General features: G+C 28.7%; 2 protein-coding genes across 2 annotated transcripts; both read right to left on the bottom strand.

Moving 5' to 3' along the window:
- Positions 1-101: 101 nt before the first annotated feature.
- On the bottom strand, positions 102-1,286 carry LOC136987419 (uncharacterized). Its single transcript, XM_067285157.1, has 4 exons — positions 1,151-1,286; positions 951-1,080; positions 383-630; positions 102-239 (listed from the first exon to the last, which is right to left on the bottom strand). Exons 1-4 carry the CDS (start codon positions 1,181-1,183, stop codon positions 159-161), a joined length of 492 nt encoding a protein of 163 aa, XP_067141258.1. The 5' UTR covers positions 1,184-1,286; the 3' UTR covers positions 102-158.
- A 452-nt stretch (positions 1,287-1,738) lies between these two features.
- On the bottom strand, positions 1,739-20,297 carry Ilk (integrin linked kinase). The gene is made up of 11 exons (XM_067285156.1): positions 20,063-20,297; positions 18,090-18,255; positions 17,729-17,824; positions 16,344-16,440; positions 16,145-16,225; positions 14,503-14,588; positions 12,912-13,143; positions 12,718-12,839; positions 12,434-12,533; positions 4,551-4,681; positions 1,739-4,460 (listed from the first exon to the last, which is right to left on the bottom strand). Exons 1-11 carry the CDS (start codon positions 20,149-20,151, stop codon positions 4,314-4,316), a joined length of 1,347 nt encoding a protein of 448 aa, XP_067141257.1. The 5' UTR covers positions 20,152-20,297; the 3' UTR covers positions 1,739-4,313.
- Positions 20,298-21,146: the final 849 nt, after the last annotated feature.

Raw genomic sequence — 21,146 nt, 5'->3', positions numbered from 1 at the left:
TATTTTACTTTTACATTGTTGATAATGAAAAGATATAAAGTTTATACAAAATCCACAAAGAATCTTTGAAAACAATTCAAATTTTAATTTTAATTACTGCATACAAAAAAGACAGGTAACCTTTAACAATTTTTATTATAGCAAGAAAAATGAAAAATTCATCGTGCCATTACGGAGATAAATCTACGTCCAAGTAAGCAAAATGATCTGTTAACATGCCACAGTTTCTTCTTCATTTGCTGAAATATAAGTAATATTTAAAAATTTTTAAATGTGCTTTTATATAAGACTGGATCAATAACTAATCTGCCAAAAGAACAGCATGGCAGATTGCCCTGATTGCTTATTTATTGATCCAGTTACAAATATATAGGAAACTAACGTTGATGAAAGGTTCGCAAGCCCTCCATATATATATGGAACTGTAAAAATACAATCTCCTCGGGTTAATAAGTGGTACTGAGTTCTTTTCGTGAGTTACAAAAATCACATTAGTTGTGGCATTCTTCCTGACGGGCGGACATCTTTGATATTGCTGACCGGCGGCCATTTTTAATTCTTTTTTGTATACACGTGAATTGCCTTTGTTCGTTTTTCGTGCTTGGCTTGTCTTCGTATGCTCATCGTGAACTATGCAAAGAATTTTCAGAAATCAGTTTATATGTAAATACACTGTCACTTGCTAATCCGGCCAGTCCTTAAAGTTGTGCCGGATTACCGGGTGTAGCTCTAAAAGCAATGAATGACCACCTTTCGCCTTTCAGTACTGATTCCTTTTTGGGGGCAGGCGGTCAAATACTAGTAATACACGCAAAACTGTACTTAGAAAAGAACACGGGAAAACAGGATTTGTAACATTTTCATGGAAACTTTAATCGATCACACTTGGAAATACGCCGAATAATTCACAGGCCGGATTAGCAAGTACATAAATTCGTAACTTTTCTTACTTTTAGACTGAATCTTGTAGTTATATGGATCATTATCTCCTCTGCCGTTAACCTCATTTTTTATTTTGAATTCTGGAATTTTTTTGTCTTGCCAAAAATTTAAATCATTATATTTATGTTCAGGTTCGTACTAGAATAATTAAATTTCGTTAATGTGTTATAACAAATTTATCAAATTATGTACTACATCGAAGCCTTACTTCGGGAATTTTTGTATTGTTTTTGACCGCCATTTTAGAATTTTCTCAGCTACAGAATAAAAATATATTCCTAAAATTTCCGTTTTATTAATATTCCCTTTGTAGATGAAATAGCTGCAAGAATAAATCACTACAAAATAACTGATAAATAACGATTTTATCTCCTCAATGACAAATACAATAATGTTCTTTGGAATCTTAATTATTAGAGTATTGTTAAAATTTAATATTCATAATAAACAATTGTTTTAACATTAAACATTGAACACTTCAAAACCATTTGAAGTTGCATTTTTTTATTATTAAAATTATTTAACCATCGTGAAGAATAACACATTGAAAAAGGTTGAGGTTGAATGCATTTGTCAGTAAACAGATCAGTGAAACGTAGTACTACTATAAAAATTTTAGATCGGTATCGTAAGAATAAATGTAGATAGGACTCATACTTGAATGGCTACCTTTTAAACTCCCACTATTCAAGTGTTCTTGTCACACACTGTTAATCAAGAATAGTCTAAAGACGTTTATCTGTGACGTAAATGTTATATAAAAATCATTCTTTTTTTAAAATAAACAACACTAAAATTAATTAAAATAAAACATTTTAATTAATACATTTAAGACAAATCTTAGTATATTATATAATTTCAAAACTCTACGATTATTTTATTTGAAAATAAGCTCTTTTTTCATTGCATAGGAGCCAATAATCACATTAAATTTCATAGTTAGGAAAATATATTATTGTAGTTAATATTTGAGTATCTGAAAATTAGAGATTCTTTGTTTAAAATTCTTTAAAAGTTATGTACAATTGCAAATCTTGGCTGTTTGATACAAGTGCTTGTTAGTTAACCTTATTCCTTAATACAAAAATATATATATATACTTATTTAGCAATAGGTTTATAGTAACAATAAATTTTAGATCGTTAACATTATTCGGTATACATAGATACAACATATTTGTTATATTTATATATGGCACAAATATCACTTAAACTGCTAGCATTCAAAATATAAATTCTAAAAACAATATTTGCAAATAATAAAGAAATGATTCATATAAAAAACCACATCTTTGAGCGCTTTTTCAGCAAATTTTTTCTTTCTCAACAAACATTTTAAGCTCAAACAAGCTGACATTCCTATTTAGAAATGGAAATTTAGAATCTTTGACAGACCCAAGTCAGGATTATCAAGGGAGTCGAAAACATTTGTTGCAGAAGAGAAATATTGTCGAAAATTTGTCGGATGTGTTTTCTATATGATTTAAACTCTCTTCCTGTTTTGATTGTGTTAAACTAAAATAAAGAAATGATTCTAACATAATAAATGAGAAGATAACCAATATAAGCATTTTAAAAATCAGTAAAGTATTTATATATAAAAATGAACAATTCATCAGTAAATTAAGTTAGAAATTATTGTAAAATAATCAAAATCTTTTACATAATATTTTTAATGAATTCGGTGAAAAATTAACTAAATAATTCCGAAAAACCTTTCAACTGAATTAATAAAGCTGATTTCAGCTGAGCATTTAAATGAAGCTAATGTATATATTATATATGTTGAAATATTATTTGATTATTTTAGTTTCTGTAAATCAGCTTGATAGAAACAAGCGACAATTTCAATTTTTTAGCATGGCACATTAATGCATTAAAAACAATCTTGTAATATTATTGATATACATATTTTATATATTCTAAGTTACAAAAATTAATGAAATAGAAAATAAATAAATTATTATATATAGCAATATTTAAAATATTCTAAACTTTTTAAGACAATATAGCTAGATTTGCATAGGGGTAATAGTAAATGTTGGACATTCAATGTTAATTTTTCAAAATATATTTTTATAGAATACAACGGGATATCTTTCATGAAATATATTTAGTGAATAATGAAACAATGTAGTGTTAGATGCATGATTTGTATAGTTTTAAAATGATAATGATGAAGATAATGTGATATTTTTTGTTAATATATCAAAAGGACAGATGATTATTATATTAAAACAAAAGAAATATTTTGAAAATGTGCATATTTCTCATACTAAAAACTCTAGATTAATATATATCAAAGAAATAAAAATAATATCAATAGTTCTGGAAATTACTTTATACAATTTATACAATAATACTATTAGTTAATTTAGAATTTTCCTAGATGAATATTAACAAAATGAATATTCCAGCTGATTGTTAACATTACAACAAAAAACTAAAGAAAGAAACTAATAGGAATATTGATTAGAAAAATGCTAACAAACCAGCTGCATAAAAATTTCATATTAATATATGACAAAAGTTTCATCTAAATAATGGCAAGATATAAATAATAAAATTCAAAACAAACAAATGTAGAAAAATTTTTAAGATGTTTTGCAAGCTTATAATAAAATTATTTTTTAATTAAAAATAAATAATTCTATTCTAAAAAGTAAGCAATTTTCTCTCCAATATTCTACGAATTTAACCAGATATGTCTTGATATAGTGTTATTCATATATAGGAAACAGTAACAAGATAGATTATCATCATTCTTAATAACTATTTTTAGTTTATAGTTAGTATTTAAGTCTACTTTACATAAACTTAACAATTGTAATATATATAAGTTATTTCAAGAACAAATTAGAAACAATTTGATTCATGGAACATGTTTTATGAAAGACCTATATAGAAAAAATTATGCAATATATATAAATTTGGCATAATTATTACTATTAGAATAATTTTTGTCTTAAATAAATCATTGACAACTGAAATAAATATAATACTTTACATTTATTACAGTTGTTATTTAAAAAAGTCTTTTTTTTTAATCTATATTTGTAAAAAGTAGAACCTAAGTGAAAGCTTTAAGCTTTAAGCTCTGATGTACAATATATATATGTAAGAAACAGAATGTATGTAAAGTATGCATTATAAATTTGTAATTAGCACCTTTGTTAAAGTCAAAGTACTTCAACATGATTACTTTGAATAAGTTGAAATTAAATATAAAGTTATAAATAACATAAAAGTTATAAATTATAAAATCAATGTAAATAATGTCAGAATGTTACATATTAAATTTCTAAGCAGTATTTAAAAAAAAAAAAAAATAGTTATTGTTAGGATAAATTATCAGTTATCTTTGGCATCTATTTATTGTTTCATTTTTTCTAAAATGGGCAAAATCATGTCAAATGATGGTCTCTTTCCTGGATCTTCATTCATGCAAATGCGAATGAGTCGAGCCATGTGCTGAGAAATTCCAGGAGGAACTGTTATACGCAAGCCTTCTAATGCAATCTGTAATAAAAAGAAATAATTTAATTTATTAAGATGATGTTATTTTTAAATTTTAGGATAATTAATAATCATGTAACAATTTTCAATTACTTTCAATCCCATTTCCATCGGAGACAAATCTGAAAAAGGCACTTCTCTAGTGGCTAATTCCCATAATAATATAGCATAACTCCACATATCAGCTGCTTTGGAATTTATATCTTCTTGTTTCTTTTGCAATGCTAAATATAAATAAAATTATTATAGTCCTATATAATGTTCAATTAAATTAATAAAAATGTCCCTTATCAAACTTTTTTAATGGGGAATAACTTTTATTTCATCTTATTAGCACCTGCATAGCAACTTCCAAAACATTGTAATTACTAAGTTAAAATAACTCTGTTAAAGTTTCTACTTAAATACAAATTTCTTTAATTATTACACCTTTGTGTCCTTTTTATCTAAATTTAAATTTAATTTGTATACTAGTACTTCTTATATATTAACAGGACTTATTATACTGGAAAATATGGATGCAGATATTTAGTCTTACAGATCAAAAATAATGTGTTTTACTTAGTTCACCTGTGAACTAAATAAAACACATTATTTTTGATCTGTAAGACTAAATATCTGCATCCATATTTTCCAGTATAATAAGTCCTGTTAATATATAAGAAGTACTAGTATACAAATTAAATTTAAATTTAACAAATTTCTTTATCTTGGAAATACCCCATCCAAAAAATGAAGCCGTTTCAAGAATTATTTATTAAATGTTTTTATTTTGCTATTCACAAGCAGGGAAAACGTGAAAAAATAACCTTATTTATTTTATCTCAATATCTTTTATCTTAAAATATTTAGCCAATACAAAAAATAAAACTCCATTAAAAACAGTATCATCATCCTTTTATCTTGAAATTTGGAAAAAATCAATCAACATTTCTAAACATTTAACTAGTCATTTCATTCAATTATAAAAATCGCACTATCATCATTTTAGATTATTTCCATAACTAAAATTTCAACTAAATCTACAGGCAAAATTTATTAAACTTTAATTGTACATATAAAGAATGCCTTATAAACAGCTTAATATTGAATACTTAAATGTTATAACGTGTTACAATATAATACATAAACTGTAAAGTTTCCATTGATTTAAAAAGTATATTTTTTAAACTTTTTTATCAAAAGATAGCTTTTTTATTAACTTTAATTTATTATATATTTAATGGAAAAATATGATAAACTAATGTTTAGAAAAAAATCTTTTCTTGATCCAAAAAAACTAAAAAGTCTTTAATACATAAATATTACTACGATTTTAGTCTCCGTAATCCAAAAATTATTGGTAGACCAATCTCACAGCAATTCTAAAAAGTCTTTTCTTAAATACAGCTATAAAAGGTCTCAATTCATCCATTGTAAAGGAGGAGTTCCCAGATTAATTTGTTTTTCAAAATTTTAATCGTTATTAAATGCATAGTAACTTCTGACTTATTAGGTACATCATTAAGCTAAAAGAATTTGATAAATGAGTTTTTTTGTTTACACCATACTAAGCAGAATAAAACAGTAACTTTGGCAAAAGATACTTTGCTTAAAGACCTGTCTATGGGATTAAAATATTTTGGAGATGGAGAATAACCTTTTTTACACACTGGAAATAAATACCGTTTAGTTGAAGTACCTTACGCATTTTTAAAAAAGATAATAGAATATCATGAAAAATTAACACAATATTTTGAAGTATGGTTTCTTGACATTTTGCCTAAATTTAATTCTTCCAGTATCATAGTTTTATATAATGCCTCACACTATTCAGTTAAAGAAGAAAAAAGGTCCACAAGTTCACGGAATAAACAATATAAAAGATCCGTTTTCATTTTCGTCCGACGAATAAATAGTTTTTTAAAACAATTAAAAGACAGTCGTTCAAAAAATTAGACAATCACCATTTTAATTGTTTTAAAAAAATATTTATTCATTGGACGAAAATGAAAACGAAAATATTGTTAAAATTCATCACTAGAGGTACATTCCGATGTAATCTGCATTTGTCAGCACTAATCCTCAGCAGATAAAAGGAGTCGAAATCCCGAATAGATATGGATGAATCATCACAAGATGTCGTAAGATCAACCATTCCGATTTTAAGAAATTTACTTGATTTTAATTGGTTTTCTGTGTATTTTTATAGAACTCTTTTTAGAAAGGGCAGCTACGTAGCCTACAAAGAAAGGTCTGGCTGTCTGATTCTTGGTTCTGGAACACTAAAGGAAAATAATAATGGTAATCGTCTAATTTTTGGAACGACTGTCTTTTAATTGTTTTAAGTATAAAAAATCTTGGCTTAACAGCAAAAATGTTGATTGGCAGTCAGAATGATAAAACCTGAACTGTTAGAAATTGTTCATGCTCATTGACATGGCTATCAAATTGACAAAACTGCTGCTGAAACTGTTCACATTTTCCTGAGAATCCCACCCTACCATTGAGCTGAATCTAATTGAACTAATACAGAGTTATATTAAAGGATATGCAGTTTATTGGAATACAACCTAAAAAACTGTTGACGTGAAAACACTTTTAGAAGAAAGAATAAATCCTGTTATGCCTAAAATATGGAAGGATTGTGTTTATTACATACAAACTATTGAAGAAAAATTCTGGATGACTGATTGTTGACTGGATCAAGAGCAACCTTCTTTAATCATTAACATTACAAAAGAATCTATTGACTCAGACATGGAGCTGTTAAAAATCAAAAATTTCCCATAAACATTAAGCAAACTTGTCATCATTGAATAAAATCCTTTTCATTGCAGTAAATTTCAATAGAAACAAACCAAATTGTTATAAAATTAGGTTAGTATTTAGAAAATACTTTTAAACTAAGAATTATAAGACTATTAGGCTTTTCCAGATGGTGGAATAATAAACACAGTAAGCAGTTATGGCTTTGGCTATTCATTTTATTTTGTAATGTCACTCTCAACTAAACCTGAGGCAGACTTTAATAATACTAAGTTTTATATTTTCTGTAGCAAGGCTTCCTTTGAATTGCCAAAAACAAATTTCTATAATGATAAAATTAAGATGGATTTAGAAAAATAATGATAACATTTATCACACATTTAAATTTAATTAGCAAATTATTTTTGCAGATTAAATTAAAATTTAAAATTTTTAAATACATTTAGTTTTTCTATCTATATATATAAAAATGAATGTATGTCTGTGTGTGTGTGTGTGTGTGTGTGTGTGTGTGTTTGTCCTTCATGCATTACCATACCATTTATCCGATTGCCATGAAACTTTGGGAAGTTGTTTAATACACTCCCACAAAGGTTTCTGGCATATGTGAAAACCACCATTTTCCCCCTTTCAAAAATATATTTATATATGGATTAAAGCTTTTATGTCCAACAGATGGCGCTAACTTCCGACGACCTAAGTTTGCTTCTCTGTGAGGCATTGTTTTTCTGTGAGAACGGACTAAACCAGATCATTTTCTATCTATCTATATAAATAAAATATAACGTTCGTTTGTTCCTACCGATTCCTTTGAAATTTTGACACCACGTTGCATTCGAATACGCACGTGTTTTTATATAATATACATGTCGAAATTCCCCCACTGGGGGGAGAGGGACAGGATTAAGGCTTACTGTGAAGAACTCGGCTTCTATTTATACTATTTTAGCATGCGTGTTTTTGATTGCGTTTTAATAGGTTACGTCAACAGAATATACACTAAAAAGAGATTTTTCGATATTTCCTTGCGAGGGAGAGGGACAGGATTAAGGCTTACTGTGAAGAACTCGGCTTTTATTATACTATTTTAGACGTGTGTTTGATTGCGTTTTAATAGGGTACGTCAACAGAATATACACTAAAAAGGGATTTTTCGATATTCCCTTGCGAGGGAGAGGGACAGGATTAAGGCTTACTGTGAAGAACTCGGCTTTTATTATACTATTTTAGACGTGTGTTTGATTGCGTTTTAATAGGGTACGTCAACAGAATATACACTAAAAAGGGATTTTTCGATATTCCCTTGCGAGGGAGAGGGACAGGATTAAGGCTTACTGTGAAGAACTCGGCTTTTATTATACTATTTTAGACGTGTGTTTGATTGCGTTTTAATAGGGTACGTCAACAGAATATACACTAAAAAGGGATTTTTCGATATTCCCTTGCGAGGGAGAGGGACAGGATTAAGGCTTACTGTGAAGAACTCGGCTTTTATTATACTATTTTAGACGTGTGTTTGATTGCGTTTTAATAGGGTACGTCAACAGAATATACACTAAAAAGGGATTTTTCGATATTCCCTTGCGAGGGAGAGGGACAGGATTAAGGCTTACTGTGAAGAACTCGGCTTTTATTATACTATTTTAGACGTGTGTTTGATTGCGTTTTAATAGGGTACGTCAACAGAATATACACTAAGAAGGGATTTTTTGAAATTTCCCTCACGGGGGAAGTGTTATCTATATATATAAAAACGAATATGTCTGTCTGTCTGTCTGTCTGTCTGTCCTTCATGCATTACTACACCATTTATCCGATTGCCATGAAACTTTGGGAAGTTGTTTAATACACTCCCACAAAGGTTTCTGGCATATGTGAAGACCAACATTTCCCCCCTTCCAAAAATATCTTTATATATGTATTTGTGAACTGTTATCTATATATATAAAAATGAATGTATGTCTGTGTGTGTGTGTGTGTGTGTGTGTTTGTCCTTCATGCACTACCACACCATTTATCCGATTGCCACGAAACTTCGGGAAGTTGTTTAATACACTCCCGCGAAGGTTTCTGGCACATGTAAAGACCACCATTTCCCCCCTTTCAAAAATATATTTATATATGGATTAAGGCTTTTATGTCCAACAGATGGCGCTAACTTCCGACGACCTAAGTTTGCTTTTCTGTGAGGCATTATGCTTCTCTGTGAGAATTAACTAAAGCAGATCATTTTCTATCTATCTATATAAATAAAATATAACGTTTGTTTGTTCCTACCGATTCCTTTGAAATTTTGACACAACGTTGCATTCAAATACACACGTGTTTTTATATAATATACATGTCGAAATCCCCCCTGGGGGGTGAGATGGACAGGATCATGGCTTACTGTGAAGAACTTGGCTTCTGTTATACTATTTTAGATGCGGTTTTTTGGGTTTTTAATTGCGTTTTAATAGGGTACGTCAATAGAATATACACTAAAAAGGAATTTTTCGATATTCCCCAGCAGGGAGAGGGACGGGATTAAGGCTTACTGTGAAGAACTCAGCTTCTATTTATACTATTTTACATGTGGTTTTTTGCATTTTAATTGCGTTTTAATACGGTACGTCAACAGAATATACACTAAAAAGGAATTTTTCGATATTCCCCAGCGGGGAGAGGGACAGGATTAAGGCTTACTGTGAAGAACTCTGCTTTTATTATACTATTTTAAACGCGTTTTTGATTGTGTTTTAATAGGGTATGTCAAGAGAATGTACTGTACAGTTTCAGTTCAGTTCAGTTTTATTAAAAGGTACAAATTAATGTACATCCTGGCTCCGAATGTACTGTACACTAAGAAGGGATTTTTTGAAATTCCCCCCACGGGGAAGTGTTACACATTTATAAAAGATACATTTTGAGCCACAACAACGCGTGGCCAGGTCAGCTAGTTAATAAATAAAAACTAATCCAAATCAAAACATACATTGCTTATTTAAGAGAAACCAGAAATATAACTAATTAAACACTTTTTAATCTGTTTATCTCAAAATTTATTTCTTTCCCTGCATTTTCAGCCTACATTCAATATATTTTCCACGTTTATCTCAAATGATTTTCTCCCAAAACCTTTATATCTCAAATTATGGACTAAAGAGTTAATTACAATTTCAAAGCTCAGCAACTAAATTTTGATAGTATAAACTGTAGTTGTGAAACATCTCTTTCAATATAGTACACAGTTGCAATTAATTAATACTGCTTTTCTCTGATTGGCTACAAGTTTGGCTTGTGTCTCATTGGCTGAAGAAAGTACATCAGAAACTACTGACAAACTATTTCTGTTAAGATATGTGAAAAATGTTTTGTTTATACAGGTATATACTGTACTTGCTATTGTATTAATAAAATACCATATCTCCAATCAATCTCAATATATCTCAAAACCTGTCTATCTTATATTTTTTCTTGTTTATGTAATGTTCAATATAGACAGGTTCAACTGTATTTGATTTCAAGGTGAATAAATTCTTTTCTCTAATCTGATGATATAATTTTATCAAACAAAAATTTCGTATGAGTGTTAGGGATTGAATCTTTCTTCATTTTTGTCATAGTGCTGGTTTTTTAGCATGCATGTGCTTTGTGTGTGAGCCATGGGATTATGCAAATTGTTCTCTTTTCGAAGATAAGGCTAGAGTTGTATATGCCAGTGAAGAGATGAAATGTTGCAGTTTTTTTTATAAATCTCACCATCAAATTTTGAGATAAACAGATTGAAATAGTATTTAATTAAATATATTTCTGGTTTCTCTTAAATAAGCAGTGTAAGTTTTGATTTGGATTAGTTTTTATTCATTAACAGAAAAACTAAATGTATTAAAAAAAATTTTAATTTTAATTTAATCTGCATCAAATAAATTTTGAATGTTTCATTTAAACTGTTGGAATTCCTCACTAGTCTGTGAAATTTCATTAGAATATTTAGATTTAAATAGTTTGAATATTAGGATAACTGAAACTGAACCACCTTAGAATTTATTTGACTATAATCCAAGAAACAGCACAAACAACAAGCTTACACAAAACAACAAATTAATTTATTTTGATTTGAGATTTTTTGCCAGATACCAGCAATATATGAGACTTTTTGCCAGATACCAGAAACGGATTTAGTTAATATAGATGAGGAAACCCAAATTAATCAAAGAATACTAATAAATTATTGAAAAAAGTCATCTAGTTGATTAATTCATTTTGGAAGGAAGACTAATAAATTCTTATCTAACTGAACTGATATATTGTAATTAAAAGTCTGAAGATAGTGATCTTATCCTACAAACATTTAATGTCTAATGAAAATTATAACTACTTAAAATTATCTGCATTATATAAAAAAGTTGATAAAGTTTTTAAAAGTAAAATATCAGGTTATATAGACCAGGGGTGGGCAACTTTTGTGCACATAAGATCTACTTTTTATTGTAAAAATGTGTCGCGATTGACTTGTTGTCATAGGCATAGTCTAAGTGGGGAGGGGGAAGTGTGAAATATATACTATGTTTATACACTGTGTTTCAGTACGAAGTGTACTGCTTATGAGTCGAGTCATAACATTGCATTCAGTTACAAATATAATACATTAAAGGTACGTTCGTTAAGTCAAACGAGTTAAACGAGAATGATGTCATCGTTATTCTTGTTTTGTTAGACTTTTTCAAACGATTCGTTATAACTAAATGGCTGTTTCTAAAATCGAAGATATGAATGTTGCTAGTGCAGCCTTATCCAAAATATTTTTCTTAGGTTGCTTCGGATGGACAGTTATTTCAATCATTTCATGTTTTAATTCACAATTTAAATACTCGAGTAGATCTAGAAACATCGATATCGTCGGGCGCCATTTTCTTAACGAAGAAAACTAACTCTTCCCTTCGTGAGCTTCGTTAGAGTTTCGTTCGATACGTCATCACCGCAGAGCATGCGCACTGAGCGAGACTACTACTTTTCGAATGATTCGTTACTAACATGTTTAACTCGTTCGACTTAACAAACGTACCCTAAGTCAAGACATTGCAAGCGATCGACCAAAATTGGCTTGGCGATCGACTTGTTGGCCACCCCCGATATAGACTAATTAAATTAATGCTATTTATATAATGCTATTAAATTATGAGGTAGTATATATTATATGTAATATAAATTAAAATTATTTTTATCATTATGTGTTTTTAAATTACCTTCTGGTGCAATCCATGCAGGACTGTACATCTTTCCTTTTTCTTGAAAAGAAAATTTTGCATCTGCCATATTAATTCTAACTATTAAATCATCGTCAATCTGAAGAATAAAAATGATAATCTTTATGTGCCTACTTATATACAAATTTAAGTTTAAGGAACTGCATAATGGTATATTTAAAAATAAAAATATTTATTTAGAAAAAGAAAAATATTACTTTAAATGATAAATAATGCATATTTAAATGTTCTAATTTAATAAAAATCATAAAATGTGGACAAACCATTATGTGTTTACTACTAAGATAAAGTCTAGGAACAAGAGGTTCCAAACAATGAAGAAATGCCATGCCTCTTGCTATATCAATGGCAAATTTCAAAGCTTGTGCTGTATCTACAACAATTCCTGAAAAAATAAAACATTATTAAATTATTACTTTTTCTAAATAATACACTTATTTTATAATAAACAAATTACCTGTTCCTTCATGTAATATTGTATACAGTGAACCATATGGCATATATTGATTAATAACAATTAAATTTGGAGGGCTATTACAACATCCAATTACTGGCAAAACATTCGGATGGGAAAAAATTCTTAACCGAGGATATTCATCATTAAAATCTCTTGATACTCTATTTGTGACTTCCCGCAATCTTAAAACTTTTGCAACTATATCATTACCTTGCCAAGTTCCTCTCCAAGTCTGAAAAAATTAATATTTGAAAGAACTTAATACAAAATTAAAATATCTTATAATTAATCTCCTTATAAGTTTTTACATAATAAATGATTCTTAACTTTATTCTCTCGAATTCATTTCAACTCATAAAAGCGCCATTGACTTAAATATTTGTAACACTTTAGAATCTTTACATTATTATTACTTATACTCTTTTATAACATAAATAACTGAAATATCAGTTGTGTAATTTCAGTTTATATTTTGAAACATACAGTAAGATCTATTTTATCATCATGATAACTCATTACAATAAAAATTTATTTAATATTAGGTCCCTAAAAACCTGTCATGTATACTCTATAAACCTATTTAGTCAATAAAACTGTTAATTTAACATACTAAGAGCATTATCACTTTCTATCAGGTCCACACGGTATCATTTACCTTTAACACAAGGTGCGTTACCATTAAATATTGAGATTTGAGGTCAGCTACTCAGACTTGACATCTTCAAAACATGTTATGTTTGTGAAATTAGCTTATTTTATAAATATCTGACAGAAAGAATAATTTGACAAAAACAGAATACAGTAGAGCATCGATTACCCGACTCAATTGGGGACTGGGGTTGTTCGGATAACTGAAAAAATGGATAACAGAAAAAGTATGAAAAAATACATTATTAGTATAGTATATTAGTACAGTATATCCTATGTAATTAGTATATTACTATTAACCTACTTCACGTTGAATTTTCATCAATGTTAATCCAAACAAAATTTTTTTAAAATAATAATCGTCGTTATTGTATCGTTAAAAATCATTTCTTTATTTTATACAAATACAAAAAAAAAAGATAAAATAGAAAATTACGCCTATTTTAAATACTGGCCTCCCTGTTATGGTCGAGATGTGTTGCCAGCTAAAACACTCAAAAATTTAACAAAAATAATATTAAAGTAGCCAAGACAAAGCCAAATATTGTAGCACTATATCACTAGCAGACATTTGAATTTGTCAACTAGAATGCGGTCGGTTAACCGATGAGATGGTTGATCAGGGGTTGGATAATCGATGCTCTACTGCATATTTATTTTTAATAATCATTTATTTAAGAAAATAAATTTGTAAAACTGTCTAGTAATTTAAATTATCTATATGTACTATTTTATTGTGTTTGTCATTTTTTTAAGTTTCAGCAGAGAATTATCAATCTTTCAAAACTAATCAAGAAGAATTGCCAATTTACACATAGAAAGAATGTTGATTTGTATTGTTTTAACTTATAAGTATAAGTACCTTCTGAAATTGAAAAAAACTGCAAATCAAGGCAGTAATATACAGATTAAAAATATTAAGGAATATTATAAACTACTTTACCTCTCCTGATGGAGTGCTTGCTAACTTAACTTGCAGATTCAATTCATTAATGTTAATGCCAGAATGTCGAGATAATGTTGCATCTCCTGCAAAAGAAATTTTTAGCTTCAAAAAGTTATTTTCAACTACAGTATAATTTCCGAATAGCAGACACCATCTGAACTGAGAAATTTGTCCACTATTCTATTCAGAGGTATATGCTGGCAGCCATATTGTATTTTAATCTGGTCATTATAAAGTGAAGAATACAATAGATTATGAAAACATCAAATTTGTGTTAGGAATGTAAATATATCAAAAAGTATACGTAGCGTATATTTATTTTTCAGCTGTAAAAATCTTGTTTTAATTAAATCTCGTTCAAATGTTGAGTTACGAAGGCAATTTGCTATCCACTTCAAAGGGTGGGAAATATATTCAGAATTGTTACATTTATAACGTCATTTATGATCTAAGTGACTAATAAAAATTGATACAGGGATTTGTCTGCTTTGTAGTTATCAAGTAGGTATAACTTTTCCAACATTTTTTGCATTTTTCAGTAACTGATTTGTTAAAAGTTACACTTTAGCCATCACAAAGATGTTAAAATGGTTAAGACTATGGCATTTGTTTGGTGAAAGTTCAAAGGTCGTGTTATGAAAGCAATTTGCCAACACTTTAAAATGTGTGAAGATATTCAGTTTGCATTTATGATGCCATTTACAATCTTAAGTTTCTTTTTCATTACTATACTATGGTTCTTGTCAGATGAAACTTGGAAAAAGTTTATAGTTTTTTGGTATCATAAGCTTAATTCCAACAATAAGACAGAAGTTTAATAACATTAATATATATAATGATAAATGGTGATTGACAATTTAACCAGATTAAACTTCTCTAACAGATAAGAATTATTGTTCAACTTCCTGCCCTCCTCCCCTATTCCTATTTTAAGCCAGTCTTTATTGGATGCCTATGGTCAAAATTTGTTGTCTGAAAGAGTATTTTTCTTTCAATAGTTACTATCAAAAAAAATAAGAAAGACTGGAGCATCAGTTTGTAAAAGTTACTGATACTGATATAACATTCCAATTCACCAATATATTGGTTGTCTCCAGATTGTTGGAAAAAAACAAAACATTAGTTTATAGAATAAGCTAATTTTGATATACCAGGAACATTCCAATACACTAATATCAGGTAAGTATTGATTCAGTATTGGTTACATTTCTACTTAAAATGAATTAAGCAATTATTAAGTCAATAATAATCAACCAATCACATGCACTTGTTATAAACTTCAATTATTATATTTGTTGAAATAATTGTATTTTGTTTCTAAACTTATTCAATCTTAACAGGAAAAACTTCGTTTTGCATAAAAAAGTGAATAAACAGAATTTTTTAAACTCCAATTCTCAGAAATAAGGTATTTCACTGTGGTAATATGATTTGTAATATTACATATACTATAATATTATATTGTTTTTTTAATGCTTTTAATTTCTACAAACATTATATTTATCTAACAGTTATCACTTCTGTGGACTGTAATTCATCTTAAGATACTTTTATCAGAATCATATCAGGATTTTATGAATGAAACGAAAATTAATGAAAACATATGATAAAAAGTGTTTTGATAAAAATTGACACTTACTGCTTCTTGTTTTTGTTCCCATCCAACTTTGATCTTTGTATGGTATCTTTTTAAGATCCTGTCCCGACTGCACAGCTAATTCTAATTATAAAAAGAAAATTATATCTTTTACTAAAAAATAAATAGTGAAAATATATTAATACATTTAATTATTAGTAGATATCATACTAGTTTGTTTTCATAAATTTTTAATGATTACCATGAAGTTTTTGTGCAAGCTGTCCTTTGCATTTATCCAAAGGAATTTCCCCATATCGGTTTGCTACAGACACAAGTGCACCATTATTTATCAGATCCTAAAATAAAAAATTTTCAGGTTAATTCTTATGTTTTTCCAAATACAGTAAATATCAAATTAAATTTAAATTAAGCTTCATTTTTGAGAAGAGTTGATGCCAATTTTCTCTGCACTTTGTCTTGCATTATGGCATGTTTGTCTGAGAAATGAATAAAACTTGGAACCATATTTAAATAAAACCCATGTAGATATATATACATAAAGTCGAGTCCACATAAGTCGTCACCCAGATAACACGACGCCGTAGGTTAATTAGTCAGTTTTCTGTGGTCCCGTCGACTAACATAGGCATTAATGTTATTAATGTTAAAAAACTCGGTTTACTTGACATCGTTTAACTCATCACCACTGCATAAATCAACATACTTTTTCTGTTTCACACTTTTTAGACGTCTGATAAGTCGACTCCCCCCTGAAAAATGAGTTCACACCACACAGCTTATTGTACAGTGCAAACTCATTTTTTCAGGGGAGAGTCGACTTATCAGACGTCTAAAAAGTGTGAAACAGAAAAAGTATGTTGATTTATGCAGTGGTGACGAGTTAAACGATGTTGAGTAAACCGAGTTTTTTAACATTAATAACATTAATGCCTATGTAAGTTGGCCGGGACCACAAAAAACTGACTACGTAACCGACGAGTGTCAGTTACGGATATAGAGATAGAGATATTGTCCATGTGGACAATATCTCTATGTCCATGAGCCGACACAAGATGAAGCGCAGTGTCGTCGCCCATATTTGTAGCATTTATCCGAGCACCTCTCTGAATTAACATTTCAACAATATTAGCCCTTCCTTCTTTCGATGCCCAATGTAAAGGGCTAAATCCATGGTCATCTCTGAAAAAGTAGATATTTTTCGAATTATAATTTATGAAACTTTAGACAGTTATCTGGGTGACGACTTATGCAGACTCGACTTTATGTATTTATTAATTGAGAAAATATTTGGCTTATTTATCAAGCAAATTAGTGATGTATATATATCCATATCAAAATAAACAAAATATAAAACTTTTAAAAACTTTATTCAAAAAACATTTATTCATCTTGGAGGCCAATTTCTGGTTTTTTTTTCTAACCATGTATCTTTTGAAATATAAAAATAGAATATGATGCAAGATCAAAATGAAAGTTAGGTAACCCAAAATTTAGCAACTGCAGTATACTAATAATTACTTTCTTCAAATGTAATAAATTTGTATTATGGGAAAGTAACTATGTCACTTATTTTAACTTGAACAGAATTTATATACTTAAAAAATTATTTAAAAACATACATACCTCAGCAATTGCTTGATAACTCCAAAAACAAGCATAATGAAGGGCAGTATTTCCATGTTCATTAACTGCATTAATATCTGCTTTATTACGCAATAACTATAAAAAACATTTAAATGAAGTTATTTACAAAAATATAAATAAAATGTTTGTTATTAGTAATGTAAACAATTTATGATAAAATTCTAAATACATTTTTATTAAATAGATGAAATGGTATTGAATAAATGAAACTATATAATTAGAATTTATGACAAAATACAAAATAATTTATTTAAAAAGCATCACTATAATAATATTTTCATTAAAAGATTTTGAAAATTAATTTCTTTTTAAAGTAAATATGTAAAAGTTAAATTAATACCATGTGGACAATATCTCTATGTCCATGAGCCGACGCAAGATGAAGCGCAGTGTCGTCGCCCATATTTGTAGCATTTATCCGAGCACCTCTCTGAATTAACATTTCAACAATATTAGCCCTTCCTTCTTTCGATGCCCAATGTAAAGGGCTAAATCCATGGTCATCTCTGAAAAAGTAGATATTTTTCGAAGTATAATTTATGAAACTTTAGACGAATACTGTCATTTTTTCATTACACTTTATTCATTAATTTCATAAAAAGTTTATGACATATAAGATATTCTTTATAAATAATAAAAAAATGAATAGAAAAACCTTGAATTAAAACATTTAAAAAATACTATCTACATAAATAAATAAAAGAATAAAAATACAGTTATATTATGTAAGACACCAATAAATTTATTTCATTTTATATATAGCAATTTCACTAGAATGTTAAGTATTGATATATATTAAATGGTTAGTAACATCATATTAAGGAATTAAATTTTAACAATTTTACAAATAAACAGTCATTTAAAGTTGTAAACAGGTTGTTCAATCTGGTCAAAAATGGTGTACAGTTACAGTACTGATTTTTCTAAATTCAATTTAAGATAACTAACAATTCTTTTAAAAATTCATGTAAATTTCTCCTATAGTCTTTAAGAAATATAACAGCCAATATTAATAAAAACAAATAATACAGAAATTCCGTTAATTATGCAAAAAACTTACATAACTTATTATATTTTGAAAAACACCGAAATATTTGAGTTTACTTTTTATATTCTATTAATTCTATTTGCTTCGAAATAGTATTTCTTAAAAATATATTTTTTTAAGTTACCACTCAGTCTATCAGAAACATTATCAGCATTTGTTACATTTATGTCTCTCATTTCATATATACTTAATTGCTATATATCAGGGGTGGCCAACAAGTCGATCGCGATCGACCGGTCGATCGCCAAGCCAATTTTGGTCGATCGCTAGCGATGTCTTGACTTAATGTATTATATTTGTAACCGAACGCAACTGTATGCATGCAGTTATGACTCGACTCATAAGCAGTGAGTGCACTTCGTACTGAAACACAGTTTATAAACATAGTATGTATTTCACACTCCCCCTTCCCACTTAGACTATGCCTATGACAACAAGTCGATCGCGACACATTTTTACGATAAAAAGTAGATCTTATGTGCACAAAAGTTGGCCACCCCTGCTATATATTTTTTAAAACTTACTGCCCCATAAGTACTAAGCGGGCCTTTTCGACGAATCTATTACGGTCCACAACGGGATAGCCGAGCGACGGGGCCCAATGCATCCCGATCACCCATCATTCTGAAAATTTCCCAAGGTTTTTCGACCCGTCCGGATTCGATCTCACCCCAGAGCAGTAGTAGACTGCCACTCTTAACTTATACTATCATTTAATAATCATCTTGTTTATTAGCAATAAATAAAAACAGAAAAATTTGTGTAATAATTTAAACAGCATTAAATTAAAAACACCTTTATACTTATGTGAAATATGTACTTAAATTATTTTTAACTTTATTCTTAATTACGTAATTGTAAAAACTTGTTAAACGTTGTATACGTCCAAAGAATGTAATCAAAATATTCAAATCACTCAATAGGCAAGGTGTAAACAAATTCTACTGTTTTTAATAAGCAATAATGCAAAGCCGCTCGTAGGTAATTAGTAATTGTAATACGTTAGAAAAATTACAAATTGTTTACATCAATTACGCAGTTTAAAACAAAATAATTTACTTAACAACATAATTTTTAAGTATCAATGAACAGATGGTACAACGACCACGCCTTTCGTGACGTCACTAACCACAACGGTGACGAAACAGCAACCAATTCCAAATATGGAATGAGCGGCGAAGAGAATAAAATATTCAATAAGAAAATTTTTCATTGAAAAGTCGATTTAAATATTCTCGTAAGTTAATTTCGAAACGGACACTTACCCTAAATTCATATCGTGTTCGGTGTCATCTAGCCAAACACGAACTTGAAAGGCATTCCCTTCTCTGCACCAGTGAAATATATCTTCCATTTTTACGTGTGTCCTGTGTGTCCCAATGTGATAAAAACGAAATGTTTCTTTTTTATCTAAGAAAACAAATAAAAATAACCAAATATAGAAACTAAAACCTCGCGGGAAAAAAAACGCGACAGACTCCAATATCTCCGCTACTTAGTTGTTAAGTGTTGCCAGTTTGCATTGGCTCTATAAAATTTTATCTTCTGCTTCTGTTTCTACTTCCGATAATTTATAATTTATACGTATCTACTCCGATAGCGAGAATAATAATATAAAAAAAATATTAATTATATTTTATTAATTATTTATAATCTTTTAATTATAAATCATATATTCCATCGATATGGAATATGCGATCGAAGGAGCAATTTTTAAAAAATATAAAATAGATAATTTATTGAAGTTTCTTTGAAATAATTTAAAAAATGAATTTTATAAATGGAATAGAATAAAAATTTTATCACTTTTTATCATTATTCTTAAAAAATAAAATTAAATTAAACATTTTGCGGATGCGACGCTATTTATAGCAAGGCATAAGTAAACAATTGCTTACAGTAAACTATGAAAAAATTTCGATCTAAAATTGACTCTGAAACAACGCAAGCGAATATTTGGAAGCGAATTTATGTATATTGAAATATAAGTGGATTTATCTCGGTTGATAAACTATAATTTAACTTTTACCGTTTCGGCGTTCGGTATAATTAACTGGACGCATCCTGTATTTTAAAGTATCTGTAGTCCTTCCTATGTAAATTGGCACTTGTCAAACCGGACTAAACTGCTTCTGAAGCAATCGTAGAGACAGACTGTTTTATTAGTTTTAAATTGCCATTTGTTGTTGTACTATTTTCCTTACGAATAATCTAAACCGAATAACGAATAAAATTAATCTGGTTTAACAACTGTCAACTTATGTTAAAACGACTATACTCTGTAGTATTTGTTCTTGCCAGGATAAATAAGGTTAATACAGTTGGAGATAGAGACATACAAGCACTGTA

Source organism: Centruroides vittatus, unplaced genomic scaffold, assembly GCF_030686945.1.
Source record: "Centruroides vittatus isolate TY-2023 unplaced genomic scaffold, ASM3068694v2 scaffold_1782, whole genome shotgun sequence".
In the NCBI taxonomy this organism is placed as follows: domain Eukaryota; kingdom Metazoa; phylum Arthropoda; class Arachnida; order Scorpiones; family Buthidae; genus Centruroides; species Centruroides vittatus.
Note: the sequence above shows the minus strand (reverse complement) of the source record. Positions and strands in the feature narration are given on the sequence as shown.

Coding starts and splice junctions, on each gene's coding strand:
- LOC136987419 (XM_067285157.1), bottom strand. CDS start 1,183: ATGGCGGTCAAAAACAATACAAAAATTCCCGAA. Junction 631..950: donor CTACAAGATTCAGTCTAAAA/GTAAGAAAAGTT, acceptor TTCTTTGCATAG/TTCACGATGAGCATACGAAG. Junction 240..382: donor CTTGCGAACCTTTCATCAAC/GTTAGTTTCCTA, acceptor CTTATATTTCAG/CAAATGAAGAAGAAACTGTG.
- Ilk (XM_067285156.1), bottom strand. CDS start 20,151: ATGGAAGATATATTTCACTGGTGCAGAGAAGGGAATGCCTTTCAAGTT. Junction 16,441..17,728: donor GTTATCAAGCAATTGCTGAG/GTATGTATGTTT, acceptor TTTTTATTTTAG/GATCTGATAAATAATGGTGC. Junction 14,589..16,144: donor GGGAACAAAAACAAGAAGCA/GTAAGTGTCAAT, acceptor TTTCTTTTGCAG/GAGATGCAACATTATCTCGA.